At 46.2% G+C, this 27,756-nt stretch overlaps 1 protein-coding gene across 1 annotated transcript in view; it reads right to left on the bottom strand.

Moving 5' to 3' along the window:
- LOC144941944 (FH1/FH2 domain-containing protein 3-like) overlaps positions 1-24,104 on the bottom strand; it is a 62,210-nt gene extending 38,106 nt beyond the window's left edge. The window contains exons 1-4 of the mRNA XM_078868482.1: positions 24,061-24,104; positions 23,524-23,888; positions 17,237-17,343; positions 15,727-15,791 (exon numbers count right to left, since the gene is read on the bottom strand). Coding sequence (XP_078724608.1) covers positions 15,727-15,791; positions 17,237-17,343; positions 23,524-23,697 — 346 coding nt within the window. The 5' untranslated portion in view covers positions 23,698-23,888; positions 24,061-24,104. The remainder of the gene's footprint in view (positions 1-15,726; positions 15,792-17,236; positions 17,344-23,523; positions 23,889-24,060) is intronic.
- Between the last annotated feature and the right edge of the window lie 3,652 nt (positions 24,105-27,756).

Raw genomic sequence — 27,756 nt, 5'->3', positions numbered from 1 at the left:
AACGCAGTTTTTTTGGGTTAGATCGTGTAAATATATAAATGTGTCGTTAAACCCGCCACCACCCGACACAGCCAACTAGTAAGGTTTGTTACGTCAACAGAACGTGCAAATTCGTTACAAATCTGGCCGTCGCCTGATGAAGCTAGTTGTAATTACTGGCGAAACGTTGGACTCGGATTGTGAATGTTGTGGCTTGGCTCTCAAACACACCGGTGTTGCTGTACTCGTGACGAATTGGTACGTTCTGTTTACATGACAAACCTTACTAATTGTGTCGGGTGGTGGCGGGTTTAACGGCACATTTATATATTTACGCGATCTAACCCCAAAACACCTGCATTATGGAGGTATTTAGTAGTCAGCGATTACTTGTGTATTGGCGAGTGTTGCCGGATTGATAGTGAAAGGGTTGAACGTAACACACGCACTGCTGGGCTGCACCAGTCTTGTCCCACTTGCTTTAGACTCATGAATTATACATCAAATTATCAGGGCAGCTAAACATAGACGAATGCATTGAGAATCTAGATGGTTGGGGTTTAACACAAAAAATAAAGTGTCAAGTATTAAACATAAAAGCAAGTAAAAAGTCACAGGCTTTTCGGAAGAAAGTTTGTGTCACGAAGTTTCCGCATTGTGCTGTGTGCACATTCCGCTGCTGATAAACCTCTTTAATTAAAGCCCCTTTGCCCATAAGAGCGGAACAGTCGGCGGTGCTTTATGCACTGTGAATTTATGCCGAACAAAGCCGTCCATCCCATGCTTGAAGAAACACACCCTCAGTGCTTAACGGTGATAGCCGGGACTTCATTTCGGCCAGGGTCTGTCTGGTTATGCGGCTGCTTGTTTTACAGAAAATATTTCGGGGAGAAAGTAATGTCTGGTGACAGTATACGACGTTTTGACTTTTTCAGCCAAGCAAAACGGTCTTGTTCTTCATATTCCCATAAAAAAATTATAATATGCAAACCTCCTGCGAGCGGCAACCAATTTTCATGCCAGCGTAAATTTGTCAAGCTAAAGTCTCATGAAAATTCCAAATAGTATGATGTAAACATATGATACCTAAAAAGAACAAATCTGGAACATATTACCCTTATCTGATATTCACATTGGATGAGGACAGCTTATCTACAAATTCATTTTGTCCAGACCTCTGGTATTTATTTTGATGGTCTTGGCTTCACATTAGCCCAAGTTGGGTTTGCACAAATACGGCACAATGGCAAATTCCATGCTTAAGACTAAAACCATTCACTGGAATCTTTTTTTTGGTCTGACCTTATTGTGAAAGAAAAAAACACCCATTTTCAAACTAGGGTGAGTTATGTTTTCCCCCCACTGGCATGCAAACAGGAAGGCTAATGTTGCTTCGTAATTATAGCAAATTGGTGCCGCTGGTATCTTGCAGGAAAGGGGTGCTGCGCATTAATGACTTCATTCTCAAGGCAGATTTTAAAATCATCTCCAAATTAATCGCTGTAAATTTGCTTACGACGAGAAATATAAATGTAAGTGTGAAGACAAAACCTTTAAAGCCCCTCGTTGTTTTACGTGCATTTCTCGCTGGATATGTGGCTATACTATAATCTGCAGCACATACATCATGAAGAATTGATATGCTATTGAGACAAATATTTTCAGCGGTATGGAATCACCCCAGGATAATTTTACAGGCCGCTACACTCTGCAGATTGGCTTTGATTAAATCACAGGGAATGTGGGCAATTTCGTCAGACCTCGGAAGATAAGTAGGTTTAAGATAAGCAGGCACAAGATAAGTAAGTTTAAGATAAGTAGGTATAAGATACGCAGGTCTAAGATAAGCAGGTTTAAGCCTGGATAGCCCTCTGATGGTCGACCACCATGCATGTCAGGTTTTAAAGGTCGCGGTTTACATTGTAGATAGTCGTGGGCAGTGTAGCGAAATTCATAGTTGTACCGTACTATAAAGCTTCCAAGTCCATGCATCCACAATTCACCAACCTGCATTGGTGGAGTTACAGTTAAGTAACCTCCATGACCCGTATGGTGTAGGGAGGCCCTTAGCATCCAGCAGTAGATTGACAGAAGAGCTGTAGATGCACAGGAGTGTTCCACTGGAGAGGCTCAGGAGTTCTCGACCCAATCGAGAGTTTGCTCGATTAAATTAAGGCTGGAAAACATTGGGGCACAAACCTCTATCCAGGACGTGGTAGCAGGGCCCCATGGTGTCTCGTGGAGTCTCCAACTCAATATCTCTGGCCTCTCTATATCTTCTGTGAATAAGGGCCAATTTATGAAAATGTCAACTGTGGCATTGCTTTCTCCTCTTCGGGGCAGTGTTATTGACACACACGTGTGCTGGGTTTTGTTTATGCGTTGAGAGCTATCTTATTTTATGTTATGTTTACATGGTGAAATAGACCCATGTCTATTTTTTTTTAATTCAATCAATAAAAGTGAATTGTGGTTTTCTTCTATACAACATACATTTTTTTAAATTCCCGTTGCATTACCAATTGTTTTGTTTTTTTAGGTTCCTGCTCCATGCATTGTAGTCCAATAAAACAATGCCTGCCCAGGCATGTCCGGCTCACACTTATCGCTCAGCCAAACAGCGGAATGTTTGCGCCTTGCAAGTCGGATGGGTCACGCTATTCCTGTACAGACGGCATGTATACGCAGTCCACTTGACTTGTGACTACCCAAGCACAAACCTGACACAAAAATCCAATTAAAACTTAACATTATAAACTTTCAAAGGGCAAATATTAGCGGCTTAAAAGAGTAGTTCCCACCCTGTGGTCAATGGACCACTGGTGGTCAACAGAACCGCCGCAAAATACCATTTTTGTTCAGACAACGCCAGGTTTGTTCACTGTGTGGCGGTCAGCAAAAATATGAGGGTGGAGAGTGGTCCGAAGTTCTGGAAATGTTGGGAACCACTGCAATTCAAGCTTTCTTACTTCATTTCGCAGCTTCTTTCTGCTAACCATCAAACAAAGATGTTCACCGCATCGATCGCTTTCAGATGCGCTTCTGCGGCCGTCTGGAACGCTCTTCCTTCCGATATTAGAAAGCTGCTGGAGCTATGCACTTTAAAATCATCTAGATTGCAAACGTATTTCTTAAGAACTGCTTTTTGTGTTTATTTTGCTGTCCTTTCCCTGCACCTCCGATGAGCATGGTTGGCTACGTACGGTACGAAAGAAGTTCAACGTACATACATTTCAGAGCCAGTATTTTTGGAAAAACACAAGTCGCCAAACTGTACATACTGAACAGCCCCACACCAATGTGTGTGGCTGGTTACCAGGCTTATTCCTCTTTCCATTAATAGTCGAATCCCCAGGACGTATTGACGCAATTCAATTAACTGTCAAGAACGAGTAACAGCAATTCAATTTGAAAATTAATAATTAGTTTGATCTCGTTATGACTGTCTAGTTTGTACAGTGTTGCCTACCCCATAAGTCTAAAGGTAACATTCGCAAAGCATTTAACGAGGGAGGTTTTTTTAAAAAATCTGTGCTCGACACAGCTCTCAGAGGGGCTTCTTACAGCTTGAGGCATGACGTCTGTCGTTTCGCTCCACGTACTGGGAGCTTCTTCAGGAACAGAATTGTTCCCGAAGTTGTTCACTTAAAATTTTGATTTAAAGCATTCGTGACTGCAGGGATTCATATTCTTGGTTCTTTCGGTAAAGTCAGTTCATGAGCAACGCGTGGAAAAACCCCGTACAGCAGATCAGAGGGCACGTCATTCGTTAAAATTAGCATTCGTACAAAGTCATCTATGAACTATCATGCACGCAATTTGACGCACGTACTGCGAGTAGAAGATTTCAGCTGAAGAATCAATGTATCCCGCTTCACTTGAATCTACACTCCAAGCTCGCTCACCCATCCAGGGTGACATGACACGGTGAATAGTCATCGTCGTCGGTAAACACTACACAGCTGCATTCACTTACACTTATCAGCCAAACTGGATAATTCGGACTTTAAACACCAACATTACCGTGTGAGTTTGCAATTCCCATGACTTCCCTTCATGTTATGTAAATAACACATGCTATTTTATTCTACCAGATACATTTTTTTCTGCTTGCAACAGTGAAAGCATAACAATAAATTATCACGTATAATTTTAACATATATTGCAATTTCATTATTATTTTATTATAATTAGAATTATTATGTAGTGTACATATAGGGCAGCAATAGCAGCGTCGTTGTTAGCACACCGCAGAATGAACCTGGTGACCTGAAATTGATTCCTGGCACCAGCTATAACATCAGTGCTGAGTGGTATCTGAATGTTAGAAAACGAACGACAAATGCGATTTCTGGCCACAGCGAACATTAGTGCGGGGTGATGTGTGAAGCCATCCTGGGAACAGCCTTCACCAGCCCTCTCTGACCAGCATGACGAAGTATGACCGAACAAAAAAAACAATGTCGCAGCATTAACCACAGAGCGGATCATCACCCAAATAGCGCATCATCCTCTGCTTCCCGTTAATATGCATCGGTGGTTTGGAGCAGTGGCACAATAGTTCGATTTCCCACCACGGCGCACATCAGTGGCGAGAGATATCTGAACCAGTACTGCCCCCCCCCCCCTCCTCCAACTTTGCTAACCCACACTGACCAGCATGGTGAGGTCTGGTCAAAAGCCCTCATGACCAACAAAGCATGGGGAGGCCTTATCCAGGAATGGACTGACATGGGGCTGTATAATACTATAATACTACTATTCCACTATATAACCTAAACAGACTGTTGGTGCAAGTGATGTTAGCGAGCACCTATGAAGGCCGGCACGGCACAACAACGGGATGAGTGGCCAGCACCACACCTTTGTCTACCTCGTGACGATGTTTACACACCACATCAGGTACTTATTTGAGGCTGAGTCGAGCTAGGGGAGGGCCAGGACCGGTTCAGATACTCATCACTGGTGTTGGCCATGAGCAGGAATCGAACTTGGGTCGCTGGGTTCGTAGCACAGCGGCGCTAACCACTAAAACTACCGCAGGTACCACAAACAGCAGTCGACAGACCCCGAGAGATGTGATGTCAATGTTTTTCATTTGAGACGTACGCTCCTGCACAGGATACACTTGTAACCTTACCCTGCACTCATAATCCAGTGCTATTAAAGTGACACACTGATTTGCAAAGTCCGATTTAACCTAACAGCACAGCAATATCTAGCATTCCTGAGAAATTACCATTACTCTTCGCAGACATGCCACGCTTTTGCTTTGAGTGCAATTTACAAAACACCATTTTTTTAAGTGAACACGAAGCAATACACTTCTTTCATCCGAGATACGTCCGCCATGGAGATGCAGCGATACAATAAGACTTTGTGCAGAAGCTAGATGGATTGTTGTTTGTATGTTCAACTTATTTTGCACGATATGTAGCCAACCGTGATAATCGGAGGTGCGTAGTCGACCGTGTGCCAGTGGTGACATCGCGAGGCTGTGAGAGATGGCGATGGCTCGGGGAAGCCTTCATCTTGCAGTGGATTGATCGCGGTTGATGGTGATTGGGTGAGAAAAAAATGCTGTACTCTATTAAATACATATATGCTTGGGCTGATTAAAATGTTTGTTTATTATTAAATGATTATTAGCAGTGGATTAGCCACCAAAGGCCAAGGGGAATGAGGAATTACCCTTCTGTGTGCCTGTGTCCATATCTATACAAGCATTTGGGCCTATCTTAACAGCATTTTGAAGGATTGCACATCTCATCTGGGAATTCTAGGATGGTAGTGAGGCCTTTAATTCAGCAGGGGATTGACAAAAGGCTGAAGATTATTGATATTGTTCCATGCATGCCAATATGGCAAAGGTCACAATGCTGTAACAAGTTAAATACATTTGCCTGTATTTGTGGTCTATCCTTCACCAGTTTAAACATCTATGAAGGAACCCCGAAATTTAAATTTGAAAGTAAAATAAATACAACAGTTTATAGATGTTGCATACACAGTTGAGCAGAGAGCAGTGTTCACAACACAATGAGAATAATTTGCAACCATTTATAAATCCACTTCTGAATGAAGGCCTCCCCATGCCGCCGTGTCGTTGAATCGGGGTCGTTTGACCATACTTCACCACGCTGGTCAGTGTGGGTTCGCGAAGCGGGCGTTCAGGAGCAGTTCACATATCACTCGCCTCTGATGTTAGACACAGCGTGGAATAAAACTCAGGTGACCATGATATTTGTATAGGGAGCCAACACCAACTACGTGACCACTCCACACAGCTTTCTAATACATTGCATATACAGCACACGTGCGCACATATGCATAAACGCGTGATTTACTCGGCATCTTAGATCAATTAGATGAAATGAGGAGCCAGTTAAAAATTAAATACAGTTACGCTTGGAAGATTTCATGAGTTACAATTAGATTTGTTCTTTGGGCAGATACGACTTGAAACAAAAGCACATTTTTCAAAAGAAAATTCCATCAAGCGGCGAACGTATTCACATGACTCGCTTGGTTTCACTGCGATCTGGTGACTCTTTTGGCAAGCCGCGTGGAATGTTTTTTCGATTTGTGCCGAGCGAGGTGGCGTCGGAGATTCTCATCTCGTGCCGCCGCGTGCATCTCGGCGGCTCGTCCCTCCTGACGATGAAAGAGGCGTTCGCGGTTTATATGCCCGTCACACCTTGCTTCGCCCGACACTGCTGCGTTCTACGTCAGCCGAGTGGCTGATGTGCCGGGGGCTGCCGCCTGTTCGTGCGCGCGTGCACACCAAGCATATTTGTGCGGGTATAACAATCAACGTCTTTATTGAGCTCGCTGTACGGCCCGGTGGCGAGCACGACTGCCGTAGATGACAATTTGCACAGGGCTGATGGTTTGACTGCCACCCCGCCTGGCCAGTTCGGCAGGGTATCACCAAGGTGTGTCACCATCCAAAGGATATTAAAAGAAAAACGCACGTGATGTTATTCACACATAAAGGTCACTTCGTGTCAGTGTCTTGGAATGAAAGCAAACATTTTAAAGATTATTAAAATAACATCTTTACAGGTAAAACAAGGATCAAGAATCGCAAAGACGATGATAACGATATTTAAACCATTGGATCCTCCCCTTTGCCAGTAGCAAAATATGATAATTGGTTTTTTTACCCTTTAATCTGGCAACAAAACTGACACCTTTTTTTACAAGAAGTCATATTTGCATTGACCACAATACATACATTATCAGAGTTTTGTTTGTTATTTGCATTCCGACTACAGGTATTGTGGTCAATGCAAACATGACTCCTTGTAAAAAAGGTGTCAGTTTTGTTGCCAGATTAAAGGGTAAAAAAACAATTACCATAACGATATTTGTCCACATGTATAACAAAGCCTGAACGCTTCATAATTATAAACGCAATGTAACTTTGAGAACGCATATATATTTTTTTTATAATACATCAATGGTTTGAAACGCTTTTCATTCACAACGCACGCACCTGTGCAGGTGTACGAGCCCTCAAACTGCAATTAAAGAGAATGCTCAAGGACACAACGCTGTGCTGATGCAGCAATCTCATAATGAGCACCTTCTGAAAAAGTGGCACTCGGCACGACGCCGGGAGCTCACGCCGTCGTTTCACTCTCGGCCCCAATTCCCGACCGAGACGCCGAAGCATGAAGTGAAGCGCAGCGGAAAACGAAGGATCATGGAATCCATTTCCATTAATCCCATTCACTCGGGCAGAAGGGGAAAAAAAGACTTCCGCTCACTCTAGCCTGCTCATGGAAATTCAAATCGCCACAGAAAACGGGCAGAGTCATCGGTCATGTGTGTGCATCTATACATGTCAAACGGAGTGTGCTCAGTGCACACGCAAAGAGTTGGGATGCCTCGAGGAAGAGAGTAGTCCCCAAACACTTTTCGGGTTTCTATTTTAATTTACACTCGTTTGTTGTACATATTGTCTATACTGCACTGTTTTTGAACATTTTATCTGGTCTACTAAGGCATTATAATCATCGTCAGCCATGATCAATCCCCTGCTGGATGAAGGCATCATCCACACCACCGCCACCTCTAATGATCTTGCAATGGAACGATCCCTCCAATTCCTTCCCGGGCAATTATCTCAATTACCACGTGTGTCCTGGCGCCGAGATGTACTGCATGGGAGGCACTGTACGAATATTAACGAGATGACGATGACGACGACGCTGATGACGCACTCGTGTGCTCAGTGTTGATGGTGTGGCGCATGACAGACCAATATGCGATGGCATCATTAACAACATGTTGGCATTTTAACAAAAATATGCTCCCTAGCACATTTAAATTCTAATCTCACGCATGGCAATATGTTCCGTAGTTAAATGTCAATGTTGAGGTGTGCTCGCCAGGAGAGGGCTTCAGGAGAGAGTTCATGTAGCTTTGCCGTTTCTCCATTGAAGGCGCACGGACTACAGCGGTTAACTTCACGGTGCATAGTTTGGGTTGCACAGCCACACCGCGGCTTGCCATCAATTTTCATTTACGCACGAAGTGTTCTGATGTGGTTGATGGTATACCAGCGTCTTGGAGTAACGTCAAAGCGAAGAGGTGCGATGTTTGGGTCTCGAATGAGGCGTTTATTCTGCACGTCGGCATTGTTCCACTTTGGGTGAGATTCATTCCCATTGCACGAGATCGACCAAACATTTTCCATTCGGAACTCTGCGGGATCTTAGCAGTGCATCACTCAGATGATGTTACGGGTCGAATCTCCGCAGCTACTTCAAGAAGGCCGACTCGCGCACACTCAGGGCACCACTTTAAACTCACTGCAAAGATGGTTTATAGCTGCGTGGCAATCAGACCATAATTAACCATCAGAGCTGGAGTGAGGCACATTGAGTGAAACAATGAGTGTTTTGTGAGCAGTCATCTGTGACGGGGCTGTAATCAACTCGACCAACTCAAGACACCTGGAGAACCTGGTTAATAATAGCTGTCTATCTGGCTCTCACTTCAGGATCTTTGCCGCCCTGGCCCAATGCTCCAACCCCTCTAAAGATAGCTTCACACAATGCATGCGATGTTTACAGGCGTGTGTATTTGTGTACAGCAGGAGTGGCTCCTTCCTGTTTGAAAAGCCAAATCTGTAAAGGATGAGAAAACCCCATTACAACAGTTCATCAACACGATTCGCTTACCAGCTAATCTGCCCCATGGTACAAACTAATGCCACATTCAAATGCAGGCACGGCAGAAAAATAAAAAAACGGCCGCACCATTCTCTCCTCTGCGTTCAAACACATCGGCGGGTTGGAGCAATGGCACAGCGTTCAGTGTATTGTGCAATTAACTCGGCAACCTGAATTCGATTCCCGGCCACGGCCAACATCAGTGGCGAGTGGAAACCGATACAGTCCTGCCCCTCCCTCACTTCGCCAACCCGTATGAACCTACCCAGCATGGTGAAGTATGGTCAAAAAAACTCCCCATGACCGACTGACACACCATGCGGAGGCGTTCATCGGGCAGGCGTATTGGTGAAGGGGCGTAAGTTATGTTGACACTCGACAAGAATACAACACCGCAGAGGCATGAATGAATGACGTTAGAGAACTGCCAAGCAGCAGGTTTTGAGTGGTGGGCGCGCTCACAAGAACGTGTTCCAGCTTCCCTGCCCCTGGAGCACGAACACACAATGGGCGACCCCCCTTCGTGTCCGGAATGCCTGTTGTTTCACCGCATCTTGATGGGGTTCGCCGTTGTTGTTGTTGTTGCTGCTGTTGTTGTTGCTGTGGTTGTCTATTTTTACCTCTGGTTATTCTCCTGCGAGGGAACAACTTGTAATTTGTAAGTTGACGCTCCGTTCTTTTTAACGGTGCTTTGTCCGGTTGCGTTTCAGCGTTTGCCGTTCGTATTTGTCCGTGAAAGGTTACTCAATCGTTTTAGTTCATTAAAGCACACACGTGTATTACAGCCCAGGGTTGTGCATTAAGGCGAGCGAGGATCTACAGCGCCTTCGCGATTTAATAAACTGTCGCGATTCAGGGCCGCAATTCGATTCAAGTCTGTGCTATTTATTTTTTGACAATGCGATAAATATGGCAGCCTCTTGTGGCTGCACGAGTCAAGTGAACCAGTAACATGGAACGCATAAGCTAATAGAATACACGCTGTCTCTTACAAGTACTATTTGATACATATAGATGTTAATTCATGAATAAAAGCGGCCATGTGGGGTAATAATAGCATGGATCCTATTACCTGCGGAGTGAAAGGGGGCACCGCGGTGACGAGATGTAAACTGCCTGGCACACACGAGGCCATGTGTTCGATCCCGACCCTGACGCCTGCTGCTGTATATTTGGAGTTTGCGTGTTCTCCCCGCGATCGCGTTGATTGTTCTCCGTGTCATCCAGTTTTTCCCTCCGCAGTATTTGACTGCTATAAATTTCCACACGATGATGAGCCACTTCGTTGAGCTATCATTTGTGGCTAGGTCACTTTTGAAAGAGCTACATAGTTCAGGGGGCCTCATCTGGTAAAACAAATATATTTTTAACAGTTCTATTTTACTCTTATCTCTGCGGGTAATTTTTTTGCAGATAACCAGTGGATAATAACATTAATTTGCCACGTAACTGCTCTCATCCGCGTAGGAAATTGTGATTATGAAGCCGCTTCGTTATTCATTTTGGGTAAAATCGCAGGTGACCACAGATAATAGGAAGAAATAGGGTCATGGATAATAGGGGAGTTCTTGCGGATCCTACAGCTGTCACGGATAAAAGGCGTCGCAGATGACTGTGCCACGCATAATTGTAAGCTTGTATATTCCTGTGTAAGCTTGTATTTTTGGATCTATGTACTCACAATACATGTTCATATGAATATGTTTAATTAATACCCCCGTGATCCAGCCTGATTCTGTCAATCCGACGCTGGACGCACGAGGGCCATGAGGGAGATATTTCCCCAAACTTCAGCACGTTGGTCAAGTGAGGAGTTTGTGAAGGTGGGCAAGACCGCAGAACAACAATTTTTTAATAAACTGCCGATATCGTTCTAGCTCGTGCAAATGTGCTGCTCCTCGTCAGCTGGACAGAAACCACCCACCCCGAGCACAAATTCCACCACTGTTGTTCAGTAACAACAAAAGTGACCTGCAATGTGGCTGCATGGCTGGCATACAACCAGACGAGCTAAACCAGCCAGACAAGTCTTCAACGGCGTTTGTTTGGCAAGACCAACAGCTCGCATATACCCACGGCTGCTGTTTGCAGGGCTTTAGCTACAACACGGTAATTGTCGACGATGTTTTCACCTGGTTTCATTCCAGCGATTTGATTTTGAATACAGTGTTTGTTTTGGTGCCAATATACATGTAACCAGGAGTGGAAGAATTAAATTCACATTTGTTCAATTTGATTTGAATAAATTACATTTTACACATTTCTATGAGTTGTCCGACACAATTAACTACCCTCCCGCACTACGCCCAACTCCGGCGAGTCAATTCATTGTCCAGCTTCAGTCACGATTTGATGCCAGATTCAATGATTATTTTTGTAATATTGCAGCTACTGGTAGCACCTCCAGTGGCTGCAGAGGTGGCATGGATCCATTTGGTGCAACGTACACGGGGTGCAAGCAACATCGACTCTTACACAGTTGGGATGCTATGCAGGTATAATGAGATTAATAATCGATACAAATTGATGAATATATGCATCGTTCCACCATTATATAAAGTTGCATTCATGAATCATTGGGAAAATATTCTACTGTATTATATTACTAGGCCATTAGTGTGTGAACATTTATTATGCAAATAGTGTGAACATTATATGCGAATGTTGCTGATATTTAATTTATACAAAACTCTAAAAGAGGCAGAAAAACATAAACAAGGCAAACAGGAGTAAAACAAGTTGAATCAGGCCTCCGAATAATGACAATTGATCACATCTCCAGGGTGGGGGTCTGGGGGACGATTAATTGTTGCATAGCCAGTGGCCAACATAAATGGTACATGTATTGCTGTGGCTTTGAAAAAAATGTTTGGTAGAAAGTAATTTCTTTAGGAGTATTGTTTTGCCCATTAAAAGCCATGCATTAATGAAACGTTGTACGAGAAATAAAAAAACAACACAAATTACAGCTCAGTGTGTGGACAACCCAGTGGCCCTCTCTCCTCCAGCCCCGGCGCTCGCATAGAACTCTTTTAAACGGCAGCCGTAATTACAGGCCAGGTGCTTTCAATTACATTTTCTCACAAGCCTGCGCCAAAAGCGAAGGTTCTCGTTAAATCAAAGGCATAAATACAGCCATCTCCCAATAGGCTGCTGCAGCCTGGATTCCCTGAGGGGGGTTTTCTTTTTTAACACACAGCAATGGAATCACAATTGCTTTTCTTCTTATGTTCAAAGGAATACGCCCGGTCGTATCCTTGCCAATGAAGAGGTGTTTGGGCGAGTATTTAAAAAAGGTAAAGACGTATCCCTGCAATTACTGGGTTATGCCACTGCTGGTGAAAGGGCCTTCACCTGACGGAGGCCTATGGTATGGGTGGGAGAGTTAATAAACTTGCGCCATCGTTTCAAGGGAAACGGAGTCGAACCGGAAACTTCTGGATTGCTAGTCCAGTGTTCTAACAAGTATGGCGTGGCAGCGTCTGAAAAAAATCGAGTTGAACTGGATCTTTGTGCGAAAATGCTGGGGGTCTTAGCAAAACAAAAGGAATGCTGCAAAATGCAAGCATCCGCCTCCCTTTTGGAGGGATGCTGGCATCTCTCTCGTTTCACATGCTGGCTCAATTTGGCTAAAGCGGTCATTTACTGCCACAAAGCAGAGCCCGCTGATCGAATTTCACCAATTCTTCAGTGGCGCTGGGCAGAACAACAAATGACATGACCCTTATGAAATAAAATCAAGACATTGCAATGTAACGATGGATATTTAAATGCTATCATTTTATCTTTATTCTGATTTAACAAAACAATAATTTGGAATGCCCGATTTCAATGTTATTTAAACAGAACTATAGTTGTAAGACTAGGTCGGAGCTTAATGCACACAAGCAATATAACAATAAATAACAATACTTTACAGACCTCTATCAATCGACTGCTGAAAGAAGGCCGCCCCTTAACTTTTGGTCAGAGGTTGTTCGACCATATTTCCCCATGCTCATCAGTGAGCTCGGCAAGGACCCGTTGATCTACCTCTGCCCTCTGTGTCTAAACCGCAGAAGACACAGTGCATTGTGTACGGACAATCTACCGTATTGTGATTACCTTGCTCTTGGCATGACACAACATGAAATGTGTAAGTTAAAGAGTTAATAGAAATTGGTGGACATTACTAAATGTAACATCCCGAATTACACTACCATCACATTGAAGCTCTCCTTAACTTAAAATTCTGCCTGAGGATATATATGTATGTATTATACACGTGTACAAATATACAGATCTGACACTGCTGATGAAGCTCAGGAAATCAAAACCACTCCAGGGTTTGCCTCCTCTATAAATCCTCCTGCACAGCACTGTCTGGAGGGCCTACATTGACTTTTGTTTGCTTTATTTATAAGCATTACATTGCTTCATGGAAAGGGTAAAACTTTCAGATCCAACAATGCCTTTATTATTTAAAGTATGTAGGATGTATGTGGAACTTATTTCGCACCGTACGTAGCCAACCGTGCTCATCGGAGGCGGGCTTGAGCAGGACACGTCGCGAGATCGTTAGTTTAGAGAGGAGACGATAGCCGGGGTCGAGACTAAAAGATCCACCGTGGGAATGGGAGTGATGAAACCAGCTGGTGTGCAGAGGGGCAAGATGGGTCACTGCATTGTAAGGCCGTGAGAAATGGTGACGGTTTGGCGAGGCGTTCATCCAACAGTGGGTAGACCATGGCTCGTGATGATGAAGGTGACTTTCGTGACTGCAGGAATTCATAGCTCTTTTTTCACCTGAAGACGGTTGCTTGTGTTGCGATCGAAACGTCGTGATATTGTTATTATTTTGATTATTTTTTTTTTCTATCTACGTGGCTTTACCGAAAGACCCAAAGAACGTGACAGCTAATGTTCTGGGTAATATGCCAATACCGCAGAGTGCACAGCGTGTCTTCACAGGCAGAGACGTGACAGGAGAGGCCCAGAGGCTGCTGGGGCTAAAGTATGATATTTATTAAAATGAAACAACAAACGGTTTGTTTGTTTATTTATTATTTTATTACTCGTATAAAGTGTATGTTAAATAAATAAATAAAGTTGGCCCCCTATAGGTCTGAATCACAGCACTGTTGGGCATGAATGAAACTTGAGTTCAGGGCTGAAAAAATAACCCGCTTTCTATTTTGGTTATGGTTTCTTTTGTTATCGCCGCGCTCGGCCAACAATGCAAACTCTGAGGCATTCAAAAACGTCTCAAAATATCAGGGGCTAACTTTGCGTTGAACAAACCTCTCCCAACGTTTCTAGAACGTACGCCGCTTTACGCGGCAACGCTACATATGTAAACTAAACACCAAAAAAGCTCGACACATTACGAACAAACTGGTGCCTCTTCAGCCGCCTGATCAGACAGCGGGTGCATCTGCATGCGGGTTGACCGTCTCTCATGCAGCGGCAGCCTGCAGTGGCCAGCCCTCGCCTGCGGTTTCGCTTGCGTTGTTATCGTGGTGGACAGCCATCAAGGGGGCCCAACCCACGTTTCCTGTTACAGCTTGAGAGAGCCACCAATATTGCAAGCGCCGTAAAAGGTGGGCCGCAGTTCACCCAAACAAAAGACGCGTCGCTGCGGGCGACTTTCATCCCGTGTACACGTGACAGCCCTTTCGTCAATCCGCCACGGGACGAGGGCCTACCTCTGCCGTGTAAGGTCATGGGGGTTGTTTGACGAGGACTGTACTTCACCACACTGGCTAGTGAGCGTTAGTGATGGCAGGCAGCATAGAAGCACAGTTCAAACGTGGCATTTGCCTGCGCTGCCCTCTCTACTTGCAACTACGTAGCACGGCCCCACAACCGCCTGTCACAACTTCACATGCGTGGTGGTGGTCACCCATCCGAGCACTATCCAGGTCCAAGCCCTGCTTAGCTTCCAAGATCTGGCAAAATCGGGCGCACTGCAGTTGATTTAGTCACAGGCTATTTTCATACGAGCAGTTTCTTAATTTCCAGGCACGGATGTTACTAACGTAACAAACCTTGTTTCCAAACTCCCGCTGCTGCTGCTGCTTCCGCTGCTCCTCCACGTTAAAGACTTTAGAAATTGTTCACGACGGAACAAAAAGTTCCCCGCGTGCGAACAACAAAGTGTGAAATTCATTATCCGTTAACAATGAGTTTTACGCGCGTACTCCTTGTGTCAGCCGAATTCTCTTGCATCTCGTGAAAGAAAAAAAAGAAAGGAAAATGCTGATGCTGCCAACATCACTTGCGGCAATCGCAAAATAACCCAGTTAGGGACGTAAAAAACATTCCTGACCATTTGTGGAGAAACAGCGAATGAGCAAAAACACGGAGCAAGCACTCATGGCAAACTACTCCACTCTGCGTTGTTGACCGCGCCAAAGGAGTCAAAGACCGCAGGAATAAAATCACTCAAGCATCATCCTGGACTCACGACCTGGAGAAGAAGCAAAGTGCTCTAGAATAAATTATGTTGTTTGTTCTCAAAGTAATTCCCCCGTGTTTTTGTACAATTTTTGTAAGTAAATGGCAAAACAAAATGTTGTGCACTTACCGATGCAGGCGTGCACACGGACTGACAGCTTGGTGCGCAGGATAACAGTGTGCTTTTTCACCTTCCTGTAGAGGAAAGAGAGAGAGAGCAAGGGGATGACAGTACTTTCACTTGACACACATGTTCAATTTCGGTTCACCGTCATGACGAAGATCGGATGAGTTGACATAAAAACAAAAGTCTGAAGCCGTTTGAGTCGGTGCACGTAAAATTATCTTTGTTTAACTGCGTGATAAAACAGGCATATTTATATTTCACCCGTAGTAAAACATTTATTTTACTGATCACTTAGCATCATCTATTTAGAGATTTGTAAATGTCAGAGTGAAAAAAAAATCCCACATTTTTTTCTCGAAATTCCAACCACTTAAATACCAGTGCAGGGGCACTGTAATGGGAAAAAACCCGTCAAGTTTTCTTGCACACACATAAACACATGCGCACAACGCGGCAGGGAATTAATTGCGTTTGAGTTTATCTACTCAGTGCCATTGAGTATTTATGATAGAGAAGAGTTCGTTCGGCACTGCACGTAATTTGTGCGCCGGGTACGAACGTCTCGTGCTCGTTTTTAGCAAATGCAAGTACTGGGAAAGCAAAACTGGACAGGCACCGTAACGTGCTCCCATCAGGTGGCTCAGCCACAGAGTGAGCCGCTCAAAATGGTAAGGTCGCGAGGTCAAATCCTGGTGAGGAGGGGTTGACGCCGCCCATCTTCCCTCTGGAGTCAATAAAAACGTTGTAAGATTTTGTGGATAGGAGAGCTTCCATCATTCCCTACCACCCTATAACAACATGGAGTTATCACCACTGGCTGGCTCGTGGCTGTAAACAGGAAATGAGCACCACCTGAGCAGGGAATCGCTTTGTGTTTCCATCATATCATGAAAAACGAAGTGCTAACTTTACAACAAGACAGCAAACCCGATGTACTTGTAAATGGAAGTCCGACAAGGCTGTGACCTCACCCGCAAGACCTATGAACAAAAAGCCCTTCAACATTCGCACTGAGTGGCTGGAATGTGTTCTGGCACGCATTTACTCTGTATCAAAAATGACATTTAGCACTTTTTTTATTTTCTAGCTTTGGCAATCCGTAAATATTCTACCGGCAACAACAAAAAGAAGGGTAGGATATTCTTCTGCGTGGCCGGACAAGTGGGGGCCTCCAAGTATGTGCCGGGCAAGCAATGGGCTCAAGCAGCCGCTTTGATCAAGGCCAGCGAAGGTTCAAGTGCGTGCATTGCAGAAGGCACGAGAAGCTGAAGGGCACAAGGAATGATGAGGACACAAGTGATGTGTGGGTGGCTACTGGGAATGCAGAGTGGGGTCGGGGGGGGGCTTAGCAGGCAATGGTTGGGAAAAGGGGCGGCGGCAAGGCACAGTGGGAGAGGAGATGGAGGGACAATGGGTATGGAAGCGAGTCAGAGGGGAGGAGTGCTAGGAGGTGAGAGGAAACAGCGGCAGTAAAAGCAGCGACAGAAGCAGCAATAGCAGCAGCAGCACCCACCCATTTTGTTCTTGGAAGCCATCGAGGTCCTCAATCTGCTCGGCCAACGTGCACTCGGGATCCAGGTACATGGACCAGTGCGAAAGCTGCAGGGCACAGTCGTCCAGCTGCAACACACACACACACCCCACGGCGGTATTACGCTGCGTCCACACGCACCTCTACAGGTGCCTGTGGGGGGAGGTTCAAGCTGTTGCGGGTCCGTGTTGTCCACACAATAACTGCATTCTAGATGCCAATCGGCTTCATCCTCGCAAACGTTTTCGTGCGATGCTCTTGCTGCGGCAGCAGCGGAAGAAGAGCCAGCATCACACGTAGCTTGCTCTCCGGCAGCAGCTGGCAATGCCACGTGATCGGTGGAGAGAGGCCCTGAAATCGGTTCTTGAAGAAGCTCGCAGTGCGTGCAGCGAAACTTCGCAAGCCACGCCGATCAACACGTGGTACACTCCAAAAGCACATGGGAGGGCCCACTGGGATGGTCTCTGTGCACGGAGGAGTTCCCTCGTTAATCACAAACTTGCTATCCGCGATTTTCGCCATCCGCGAATCGCATCTGAAACTCTACACTGCTGTGATGAGATAAAGTGATGAGAGAGAATGTGATGTGGTAATGTGATGAGAGATAAAGTGATGAGATAAAATATAGGTTTCCGTAGACCAATATCATGGCAGTGTCTGACAGCACTGCTGCACCCTATTCTCTTTAACACACACACAGAGTATTACATCAGCGGTGGCCCTGGTTCTAACGCCGTCGGTAATGGTAGTCATGTCAACCGAGGCCTAAGGGACGCATTTATTGTGTTGGCAATGCAAAGCTGTCAAGACAAGCATTCATACATTTTGCTGAAAACTGCCCAGGCGGGAGCTCTGATATAACCTAGGCCAATTTGCTTATAGGCTTCAATAGTCTGTAGATGGCACCTCATGTATAACATAACCAGTACAATTTCCTATCACGGTTAACACAAATGGAGGTACAATTATTGTACACTTCTACTTTTAAGTTAGTAGCAAGACGACAAATGTACTGCATTTTAATAACGTGGCGACACAAGAGGCCACATGTTAATCGCTTCGTGTAGTGTTGCATCCATCGAGTGAGGATGCCTTGCAAGTCTGAACAGATCCAGCAATGATGTGCAAATAACAAAGCCCCAGGTGGGCCGACTCGCTGGGATGTCCTCTGCCGCTTTATTGCTTTCATTAATCTGCACTTGGCTGCCACGCCGCCGTAACGGTGTATCCAGTTTGAAGTCAAAGTGATTCTTGCTCCAATAAAGAATCAGGCCCAGTGTCCGTCTCCTCCTTAACAGCCCTGAGACTGTGGTGAACATTCCACATTTCCACGGCTAAGGCCCACCGAGCTATTTAGCTCTTTTTTTCGAAGAAAAACTTGAGTACCCAGAGAAAAATCCACACGACCACGGGGAACACATGCAAACTCCAAATATACAAGCATCAGGGTGTGGGTATCGAACCCACGACCTCCTGTATACGCGGCGAGGTAGTACAAATTTCGCCACAATAGTGTTGATTTCACCACAACGTGGTACATATTTTACCAACCCTGGCAGGATTGATGGACTGAGCATTTATTGCCCAATGGGTTTTACCTGTGCCAAAATAAAACCTTGACCCCAAACCTACTGCTGAGCCACATGACCGGTTAGTAGCGTATCAGGCACTCGCAACATCTGCGCGCTGCTCTGCCACGATAATGAAATAACTGTGCTCTATGTTTGTGGAATACTGAATAAAATGGCATTGGAGAATTGTTTGAAATTGTGCAGCATTGATAAACAGTGCAGTGCAGGGTTTTTACACTCAGACATGCGCAAGAAAAGGACTCTGCAATGGGCACCCTCCGCAATGTGCACCAATAGGCATGGCGCATTCCCCAGGAGCGTGAACAGGTTGTCACCACAGCTATTCATTCACCAGTGGCGAGGTGCAAGTCCAAGTTTCAGAATAAACAATTCACAACTGTCTGGGGCGTGGAGCGGTGGCACAGTGGGTAACTCTCTGCACGATTAACCCGGAAGCCTCAGTTTCATTCCTGGCCATGGCTAATGTCAGAACCGGTTCTGGGTCTACCCTATTCCCTTCAATAATTATTGTTGTCATATAACCCTTTTCATGATAATCGGATTAATAATAGAATAATGTGCTCACGTTACAGATATGGAGCACAGATGGAAGGTCCTCACTGTAAAGGCAACCGGCTTGTTTAAATGATCACACAATCATGCGGTAATGCTCACCCCTCCTTTGATCAAACTGGGCAAGTCGAGGAAATTCCACATTTATATGGCCGTGGCTCTGCTTAGAGTAGCCCACACAAAAGCATTACATCAGCGCCTGTAGCTAGCCCATTGAGTAAAACAAATGCTGTTCTGGCTTTTATTTCAAGTATTCATATATCTTATCAGGTCTCCTAGACATATGGATAAGGGGATTTTGATAGGCCTAACATGTAACTAACGGTACATTCTGTCTAGAGAACATTCCTAAAACAACGGCATGTCGATCATTATCAGCAGCAACCATCATCTATCCACTGCTGGATGAAGGCCATCTCTCACAGACCTCACGATGGTTGACACTTCATCATAAGCCTCGACCACTGGCCATAATCCATTCTTGAGACGTGTCCTGACAAAGCCCAATTACTTCATTAAGTAAATGTCATTGTATGGAGAGAGAAACAAGAATTTAATAAAGAAAACTGCAAGGTTGGACTAAAAATTATTGTAACTCAGGCAATTGTTCTATGGAAATGAATGCAACAAACATGAAAGACGTTATCCCAGACAGCCAAGCTAACATTCTCGGCAGTCAATTAATGAGAAGAGATCACAAGCCTGGCGTTATCACTCTTCCACTCTTCGGGGCAATTGCAATTCAGAAATTACTTTAGAGTGAACACCAAGCGACGGCTGTACTATGTCCACCCAAAGAAGCCACATGTAGGTTTGTGGACACCGTTTTGGGGGCTGTCAGTGGGCACCTCTTAGGGCCTGCGGGGCACGCGTGAGGGTCATGTGTCCAGCACCAGGCCCCACACGTCTTTATTTAAAAGTGTTTATATTTAGCAAATGTTACCACATACCAAGCGTTCATTAATGGAACTAGCCAAACATCCCAATTAACATCTCTCATGAAAACAAGTATTACGACAGAGCGGGGCTTTTCTGGGTTAAAGAACTGGCATTATTATCCACCGAACCAAGTGCAGTACTGATTTAATGATGAGTCGATCTAGGGGATGCACACACACACACACACCGGTGCAGCCCGACGTTAAATACGACGCAGAGTCGGCTGCGGCACGGTGCATGATAGAGCTGATGGCGGGAGTCGCCGTGTTCACGTGCAGCCATTTATAGACCGGTGGTGAGGGCACGAACTGGACAACAGAGTTCGCATCCCATCCATGGCTATCACCAGTGGCGAGTGATATCGACGCCTCGCCAATTCACTAATCCGCAATGACCAGCGCGGCGAAGTATGGTCACGCAACCCCCATGACAAATTGGCGGTGCGACTGATAACCCGATGAGTGTGCATTAGACCAGGTATGGCATGGCTGATTTGTGTATTTAAAGACGGTACACACACACACCATATACCTACCGGGCACACTTCTGGGGGTATTATTCTCCGCGGCGTATTAGAATCTATCACGTTGCATTCTCATCACCTCCTTCGTGAACGAAAAATTCAAGCCAAGCCACAGCCACGGTCACGTGGCCATCTAATCCAGACTTGGGGTCACGCGGTGAACCCCTGAAGCACATCTGTGTGGTGCTGAGGAAGCCTCACGCGCTCGCGCTCTGCTGAAGCCCTCTCTCTCTCTCGTCGCGGACAGCCGCAGACCTCAGCCTTCGGGCATCTAACGAGCTCCTCCCGGACATATTGCTGCCATACGCAAGAAGAGAATCGCCTATGGGTAATGGTAGTAAAGGATAAAGTTAGTCTATGGGGCCGTCCATAAATGACGACACGCGATTTTTGACGATTTTTGACCCCCCCCCCCCCCCTTCGTCACACGACGTCATAAAAAGTCAGACCCCCTCTGAAATATGACGTCACACAGCTCTGCCCCCCCCCAAAAAATAAAACATGCTTCAAATCGCTTTAAACTATTGTAATTGTAGTGCGTATTTAATGTGCCGCTGCACTCTGATGTTATTAAAACGTATATTTAATTAAGTAGAACGTGTTGTCTATATTTACTTAAAGTTGCGCATTTTGATGTGACGTCACATTTCTCAACCCCCCCCCCCCCTTGTCACACATCGTCACAAATGTCTGACCCCCCCCCCCTAGGTGCGTGACGTCATTTATGGACGGCCCCCATGGGCAATGTTGGTCTATGGGCAATGTTCGTCTATGGGCAATGTTGGTCTGTGGGCAATGTTAGTCTATGGGCAATGTTAGTCTATGGGAAATGTTCGTCTATGGGCAATGTTAGTCTATGGGAAATGTTCGTCTATGGGCAATGTTAGTCTATGGACAATGTTAGTCTATGGGCAATGTTAGTCTATGGGCAATGTTAGTCTATGGGAAATGTTCGTCCGTGGGCAATGTTAGTCTATGGCAATGTTAGTCTATGGGCAATGTTAGTCTATGGGCAATGTTAGTCTATGGGCAATGTTAGTCTATGGGCAATGTTGGTCTGTGGGCAATGTTAGTCTATGGGCAATGTTAGTCTATGGGCAATGTTAGTCTATGGTTAATGTTCGTCTGTGGGCAATGTTGGTCTGTGGGCAATGTTAGTCTACTGGGCAATGTTGGTCTGTGGGCAATGTTAGTCTATGGCAATGTTAGTCTATGGGCAATGTTGGTCTGTGGGCAATGTTAGTCTATGGGCAATGTTAGTCTATGGGCAATGTTAGTCTATGGTTAATGTTCGTCTGTGGGCAATGTTGGTCTGTGGGCAATGTTAGTCTACTGGGCAATGTTAGTCTATGGGAAATGTTAGTCTGTGGGCAATGTTGGTCTGTGGGCAATGTTAGTCTATGGGCAATGTTAGTCTATGGGCAATGTTAGTCTATGGGCAATGTTAGTCTATGGGCAATGTTCGTCTATGGCAGGGGTCGGCAACCAAAAATAACAAGAAGAGCCATTTCTTTCCAATTCGGTACAAAATTCAGTATTTCAAGAGCCGCAATGCATCTATGTACATACTGTACATACTGTACATACGTACATATTGTCAAGAAGTAGCCCGTAAAGAGCCGCATGCGGCTCCGGAGCCGTAGGTTGCCGACCCCTGGTCTATGGGAATGTTAGTCTATGGGCAATGTTAGTCTGTGGGCAATGTTAGTCTGTGGGCAATGTTAGTCTATGGGCAATGTTAGTCTATGGGCAATGTTAGTCTGTGGGCAATGTTAGTCTATGGGCAATGTTAGTCTGTGGGCAATGTTAGTCTATGGGCAATGTTAGTCTATGGGCAATGTTAGTCTGTGGGCAATGTTAGTCTATGGGCAATGTTAGTCTATGGGCAATGTTGGTCTGTGGGCAATGTTAGTCTATGGGCAATGTTAGTCTATGGGCAATGTTGGTCTGTGGGCAATGTTAGTCTATGGGCAATGTTAGTCTATGGGCAATGTTAGTTTATGGCAATGTTAGTCTATGGGTAATGTTAGTCTATGGTTAACGTTCGTCTGTGGGCAATGTTAATCTATGGGCAATGTTAGTCTATGGTAATGTTCGTCTATGGGAATGTTAGTCTATGGCAATGTTCGTCTATGGGAATGTTAGTCTATGGCAATGTTAGTCTATGGTTAATGTTCGTCTATGGGCAATGTTCGTCTATGGCAATGTTAGTATCTGGGCAATGTTAGTCTATGGGCAATGCTAGTCTCTGGGCAATGTTAGTCTATGGTAATGTTAGTATCTGGGCAATGTTAGTATCTGGGCAATGTTAGTCTCTGGGCAATGTTAGTGTGTGCATCATAAGCTGTGGTGAACCACTGCAGTCAGTGCTGCTACAGTGGTTTACTGCAGCAGGATCAGCACGACTGGAGGCACCCTCTGTGTGTCTCTCAGCTGAAGCCGCCTGGTCGTGGCGAGCACACCTGGGGCATCGAACTCCCCAAACACATTTGCTGACACAATAAAAGTTTGTTTGGGCTAGATCGGCTTAGATCGATAGAACCCCCCCCCCCCCTATATGATGGATGATATTAGTCGCGAAAGCCGACGTGCTAAACTCACACTTTCTGCCACCCCCGGAACAGAATGGTCACCCACAGGCATCGTCGCCTCCTCCTCCTCACCTCGTGCGGCGGGTGCAGGAGGCGGTGGATGGCGATCAGCTGCTCGCCCACGGCCACGTGCAGCGCGAAGTGGACGTCTGGGGGCCGCGATGGCTCCGGGAAGTTGGTGCTGTTGAAGGGGTCCGTGTCGTCTATGAACTGGACCCGGCACAGCAGCTCCTCCAAATCTTCCATGGCTCTCTCTCTCTCGTGTGTGTGTGTCTCTCGTGTGTGTGTGTGTCTCTCGTGTGTGTGTCTATGGACAATGTGGTGGAGGTTATGTCGTCGCCGAGTCCTGTGCTGTCGATGTTCGCTGTACGGAGCCCCGCGTACGGGGATGTGGCTGTAAGTTGTTCAGCGCGGCAGAAGCCGGCAGGGCGAAGCGGCTGGGGGGGGGGGGAGTTACAAGTGATTAACTTCTCTCAAGAGTCATGATCATCTGTAGAACCTGCACAGACTCTACCTTCCAGGGGCGGCAGTTCGGTATGGACAACTCCGTGCGGTGTGTCTTCAAGCAGCCGGCTGCGGAACCTTCTTGAACAACGTAGAACGACTCACGTCTGTACAACGTCCGGAGTGCTGGCGCGCGCTCTCTCTCTCTGTGTTGTAGGAAGCGCAGAACGAGTCTCGGCTACCTCCTCCTCCCTCCCTCCTCCTCCTCCCCTGCTAAATAATTATGGTCACGATTATCATAAAGAATGGATGGGGTGGAGCGGTGAGTTCGCTTCGTGTGTCACGGGCGATCTGCCTCCGAATTGGTTCTTCCACAAAGCACGAAGAGCTACATCATCTGTGTGGGTGTGTGCCGTGCCATAAATGAGGGTCGTTGCCAGAAACGTCGACTAAGGCAGAGCTATTGACGAACGTCTTGAGTTTGTGTTGTTAGGGGCCGTCCATAAATGACGTCACGCGATTTATTGACTATGTTTGACCCCCCCCCTCGTCACACGGCGTCACAAAAAGTCAGACCCCCCCTCAAATATGACGTCACAAAGCTCTGCCCCGCCCCCCCAAAAATAAATAATGCTTCAAATCGCTTTAAACTATTGTCATTGTAGTGCGTATTTAATGTGGCGCTGCACTTTGATGTTGTAGGAGAAAACATTTATTAAAAAGTCTATTTAATTAAGTAGAACGTGTTGTCCATATTTATTTAAAGTTGCGCATTTTGATGTGACGTCACATTTCTCACCCCCCCCCCCCTCGTCACACATCGTCACAAATATCTGACCCCCCCCCCCCCAGGTGCGTGACGTCATTTATGGGCGGCCGCTTAGTTGTTCAAACGGCAGTGTCGCCGACTGAGTTGTTGCTCTACCCCCACCACGGCTAACATCAGTGGCCAAGATAGACTGCACCTGAACTAGTCCTGAGCCTTCTCACCTAGGTCGACTCAGCCTTAAAACATCAATAAGTCGTGCAGTGCGGATGGCTGGATGAAAGCCACCATGCGTGTCTGTGCTTGTATGTGTCTGGTTCGCGGTATGTAAACATCGCCACTGGGGAGACAAAGGCGGTCGAGCGTGGAGCTGGCCACCCAGCCCGTGCCGTGCTGTCCTTCACAGGTGCTACTCGCTAACACCACTTGCTCCAACAGTCTCATAAGGCTATACGGGGATCTGCGTCTTGTCCTGTCGTGCCGGCCTTCACAGGTTTTCGTTCACAAGCACTTGCCGCTTCAACCTGCTGAAGGCTTCGCGGGACAACTTCGTGTCTTTGTCCATCCGGTCCTGTAGGAGTGGTGGTCTCGTGATTTGAGGTACTGTAGGAGCAGTGGTCACGTGATTTGAGGTCCTGTAGGGGTGGTGGGTCTTGTGATTTGAGATGCACAAACCTGGCCACCAACCACCGACGGTTTATCCCAAGGCAACGGCTGTCATCAGTGGCGAGAGACGGCAGAACGGACACTGCCCTCCCACTTCATCAACACGCACTTGACCACTGTGACGGAGCATCGTCAAACGACTCCCACTTCCAACACGGCGTGGAGAGGCCTTCACCCAGCAGTGGATTGACAAAGGGCTGCAACAACACATCACAGGACAGCGCAGCTTCCCGTCCTTCAACTGAGGCCGTCATCCAGAAATAGCCTGACAAAGAGATGTACATTACTCATTTATTATCAGTGTATACGTCAGTACTAACATTGGGTATCTTATGGATCATCTGACCCCCGTCATAGGAATATTGACTTTGCACCAATGGCTCAACGCCATCCTATCATTCGACGGAGGAATGATGCAGCACTGTGAAATGCAAATACGAGAACGTTTTTATCAGTTGCCGTCGATGTTGGGCTTCCTTGTACAAGATGTACGTGGTTCGGCGCGAGGGCTGGGCGATCCATGACTGGCGGTGACAACAATGGTACACTGTGCAGCAGCGTGCCTGGACGTGTGCACTTTGCACCCAAACTGGGCAGCCCACCTTGTCACTGTGCCACGCAAAAATACAATTAAACATTGAGTTCTGACAATTCTCCCTCACCTCTACCCTCCCCATCATAGACTTGTTACGGTGGTGAAATGTAACTGCCTCGCCTGGTATGCAGGAGGTCGTGGGTTTGATCCCGACTCTGACGCCTGTTGTATATATTTGGAGTTTGCGTGTTCTCCCCGTGGTCGCGTGGATTTTTCTCCCGGTCCTCTGGGGTTTTCCTCCACGTTTAGAAAGATGCGTTCAAAGTATTCCACTGCTATACATTTGCACGTGGGAATCCACTTCATTGAGATATTACTTTTTGTGGCCAGGTCGCTTCTGAAAAAGAGCTATATATAGCTAAGTGGGCCTTACATGGTAAAATACATTTTTTGAAATAATTATTGTGATCTTGAAGATGTAAATATGTTCAGGAGCTAAAACATGCCAATGTTTGAGTCTGATATCCATACCGAGAGAGCTTTAGGGGTAAGAGTTTGTGTAGATTTGCTATTCCTCCGTTGAATGAGTGTAGACTGCAGTGGTTAACTAGACGGTCCATAGTTTGTGTTGCATGGCCACAATCGCATGAATGTGGCTTGTCTTTAATGTTTCATTCGTGAAGGAGATGTGCGCATCTGACTGTTGATGTTCTGATACGGCTGATGGCTACGCTACCAGTGTCTACGAGGAGGAATGTCAAAGCCAGTCGGTGGTTGTAACGTTTGGGTCTCGAATGAGGAGTTTATTTTGGACGTCTGTGTTGTTCTTCTCTGTATCCCCAGAGTCCTTCCGCATCTGTGTGAGGATGGTGCAAAGGCGATCCCAGAAGGGAGATCGGGACTTGGCTCGGTGGTGGCGAGGTGCACAGTTGAGGCCTTGGTTGATGATGGGTAGGTTGGTTATCATTGGCACGAACATGTGCACCCTCACCCGTATTTTGCTTGCCTCTGGGGGAATATGGCTGGGTAACCGTAACCTTCTAGCGGTGGCCCACCTGTTATGTGTTGCCATGTTACCTTAAACATGACTAATACTCTACCATCATCTAGGCCAGTTTTCCTCACACATTTTCAGAGGGGGGGGGGGGGGGGCACTTTCGCCGATAAGACATCGTCAGTGTGAGGGTCGCCACACATCTGAAACCATTGTTGTGTCTGACAGCGTGAGGGGCTGTTGTCACGTGGTGTATTGTCAGGGGCCGCACTAAAGGCCACCAGGGGCCGCCAGTGGCCCGCGGGCCTTGCAGTGAAGAACGCTGATCTAGGCGAAATGGACCTTTGTTCATTCGCATCCAGATAGAATTGTTATAATTCGAGGTGACAATGCATGTGCATATAACAATAAATTATGTATTCGCCCAGGAAAGTTACACAGAGTATAAATCTTTTTTTTCCAGGAGGATTCTACATTTGGATGTTTGGTCAACAACCGAAGATCTCGCAGGAAAACCACACAGGACCAGGAGGAGAGCGTACAAACTCCACACAGATAGGTTCAGGAATTTAACCCAGGTCCTTCCTGCTGCCGCCACTGTGCCACCCTGCCAACCGCTGACGATGTCTGCTCGTGTTGGTGGGAGTGATGAAGTTCAGCCCGTGCAGTCAGGATTGCTGCTTCGGGAGTTAATTCGGCGTGCCGCCTCAATCTCGCCTCATTCTGGGAACGTGGCCTGAGGTGCAGCGCTCTCGCCGCTTGTTGAAGAGGTTCACGATTTGATTCCAGCGGCTGCCCTGATTATTACTGCGGGTGTAATAACTGCATAAATACCTTGAAAGATTACGTAAAGTCATTCGCAAGACTGGCCCATTTTGTGCCGGTTGCAGACTTTAAATT

Source organism: Lampetra fluviatilis, chromosome 26 (genome assembly GCF_964198595.1).
Source record: "Lampetra fluviatilis chromosome 26, kcLamFluv1.1, whole genome shotgun sequence".
Classification (NCBI taxonomy): Eukaryota; Metazoa; Chordata; class Hyperoartia; order Petromyzontiformes; family Petromyzontidae; genus Lampetra; species Lampetra fluviatilis.
Note: the sequence above shows the minus strand (reverse complement) of the source record. Positions and strands in the feature narration are given on the sequence as shown.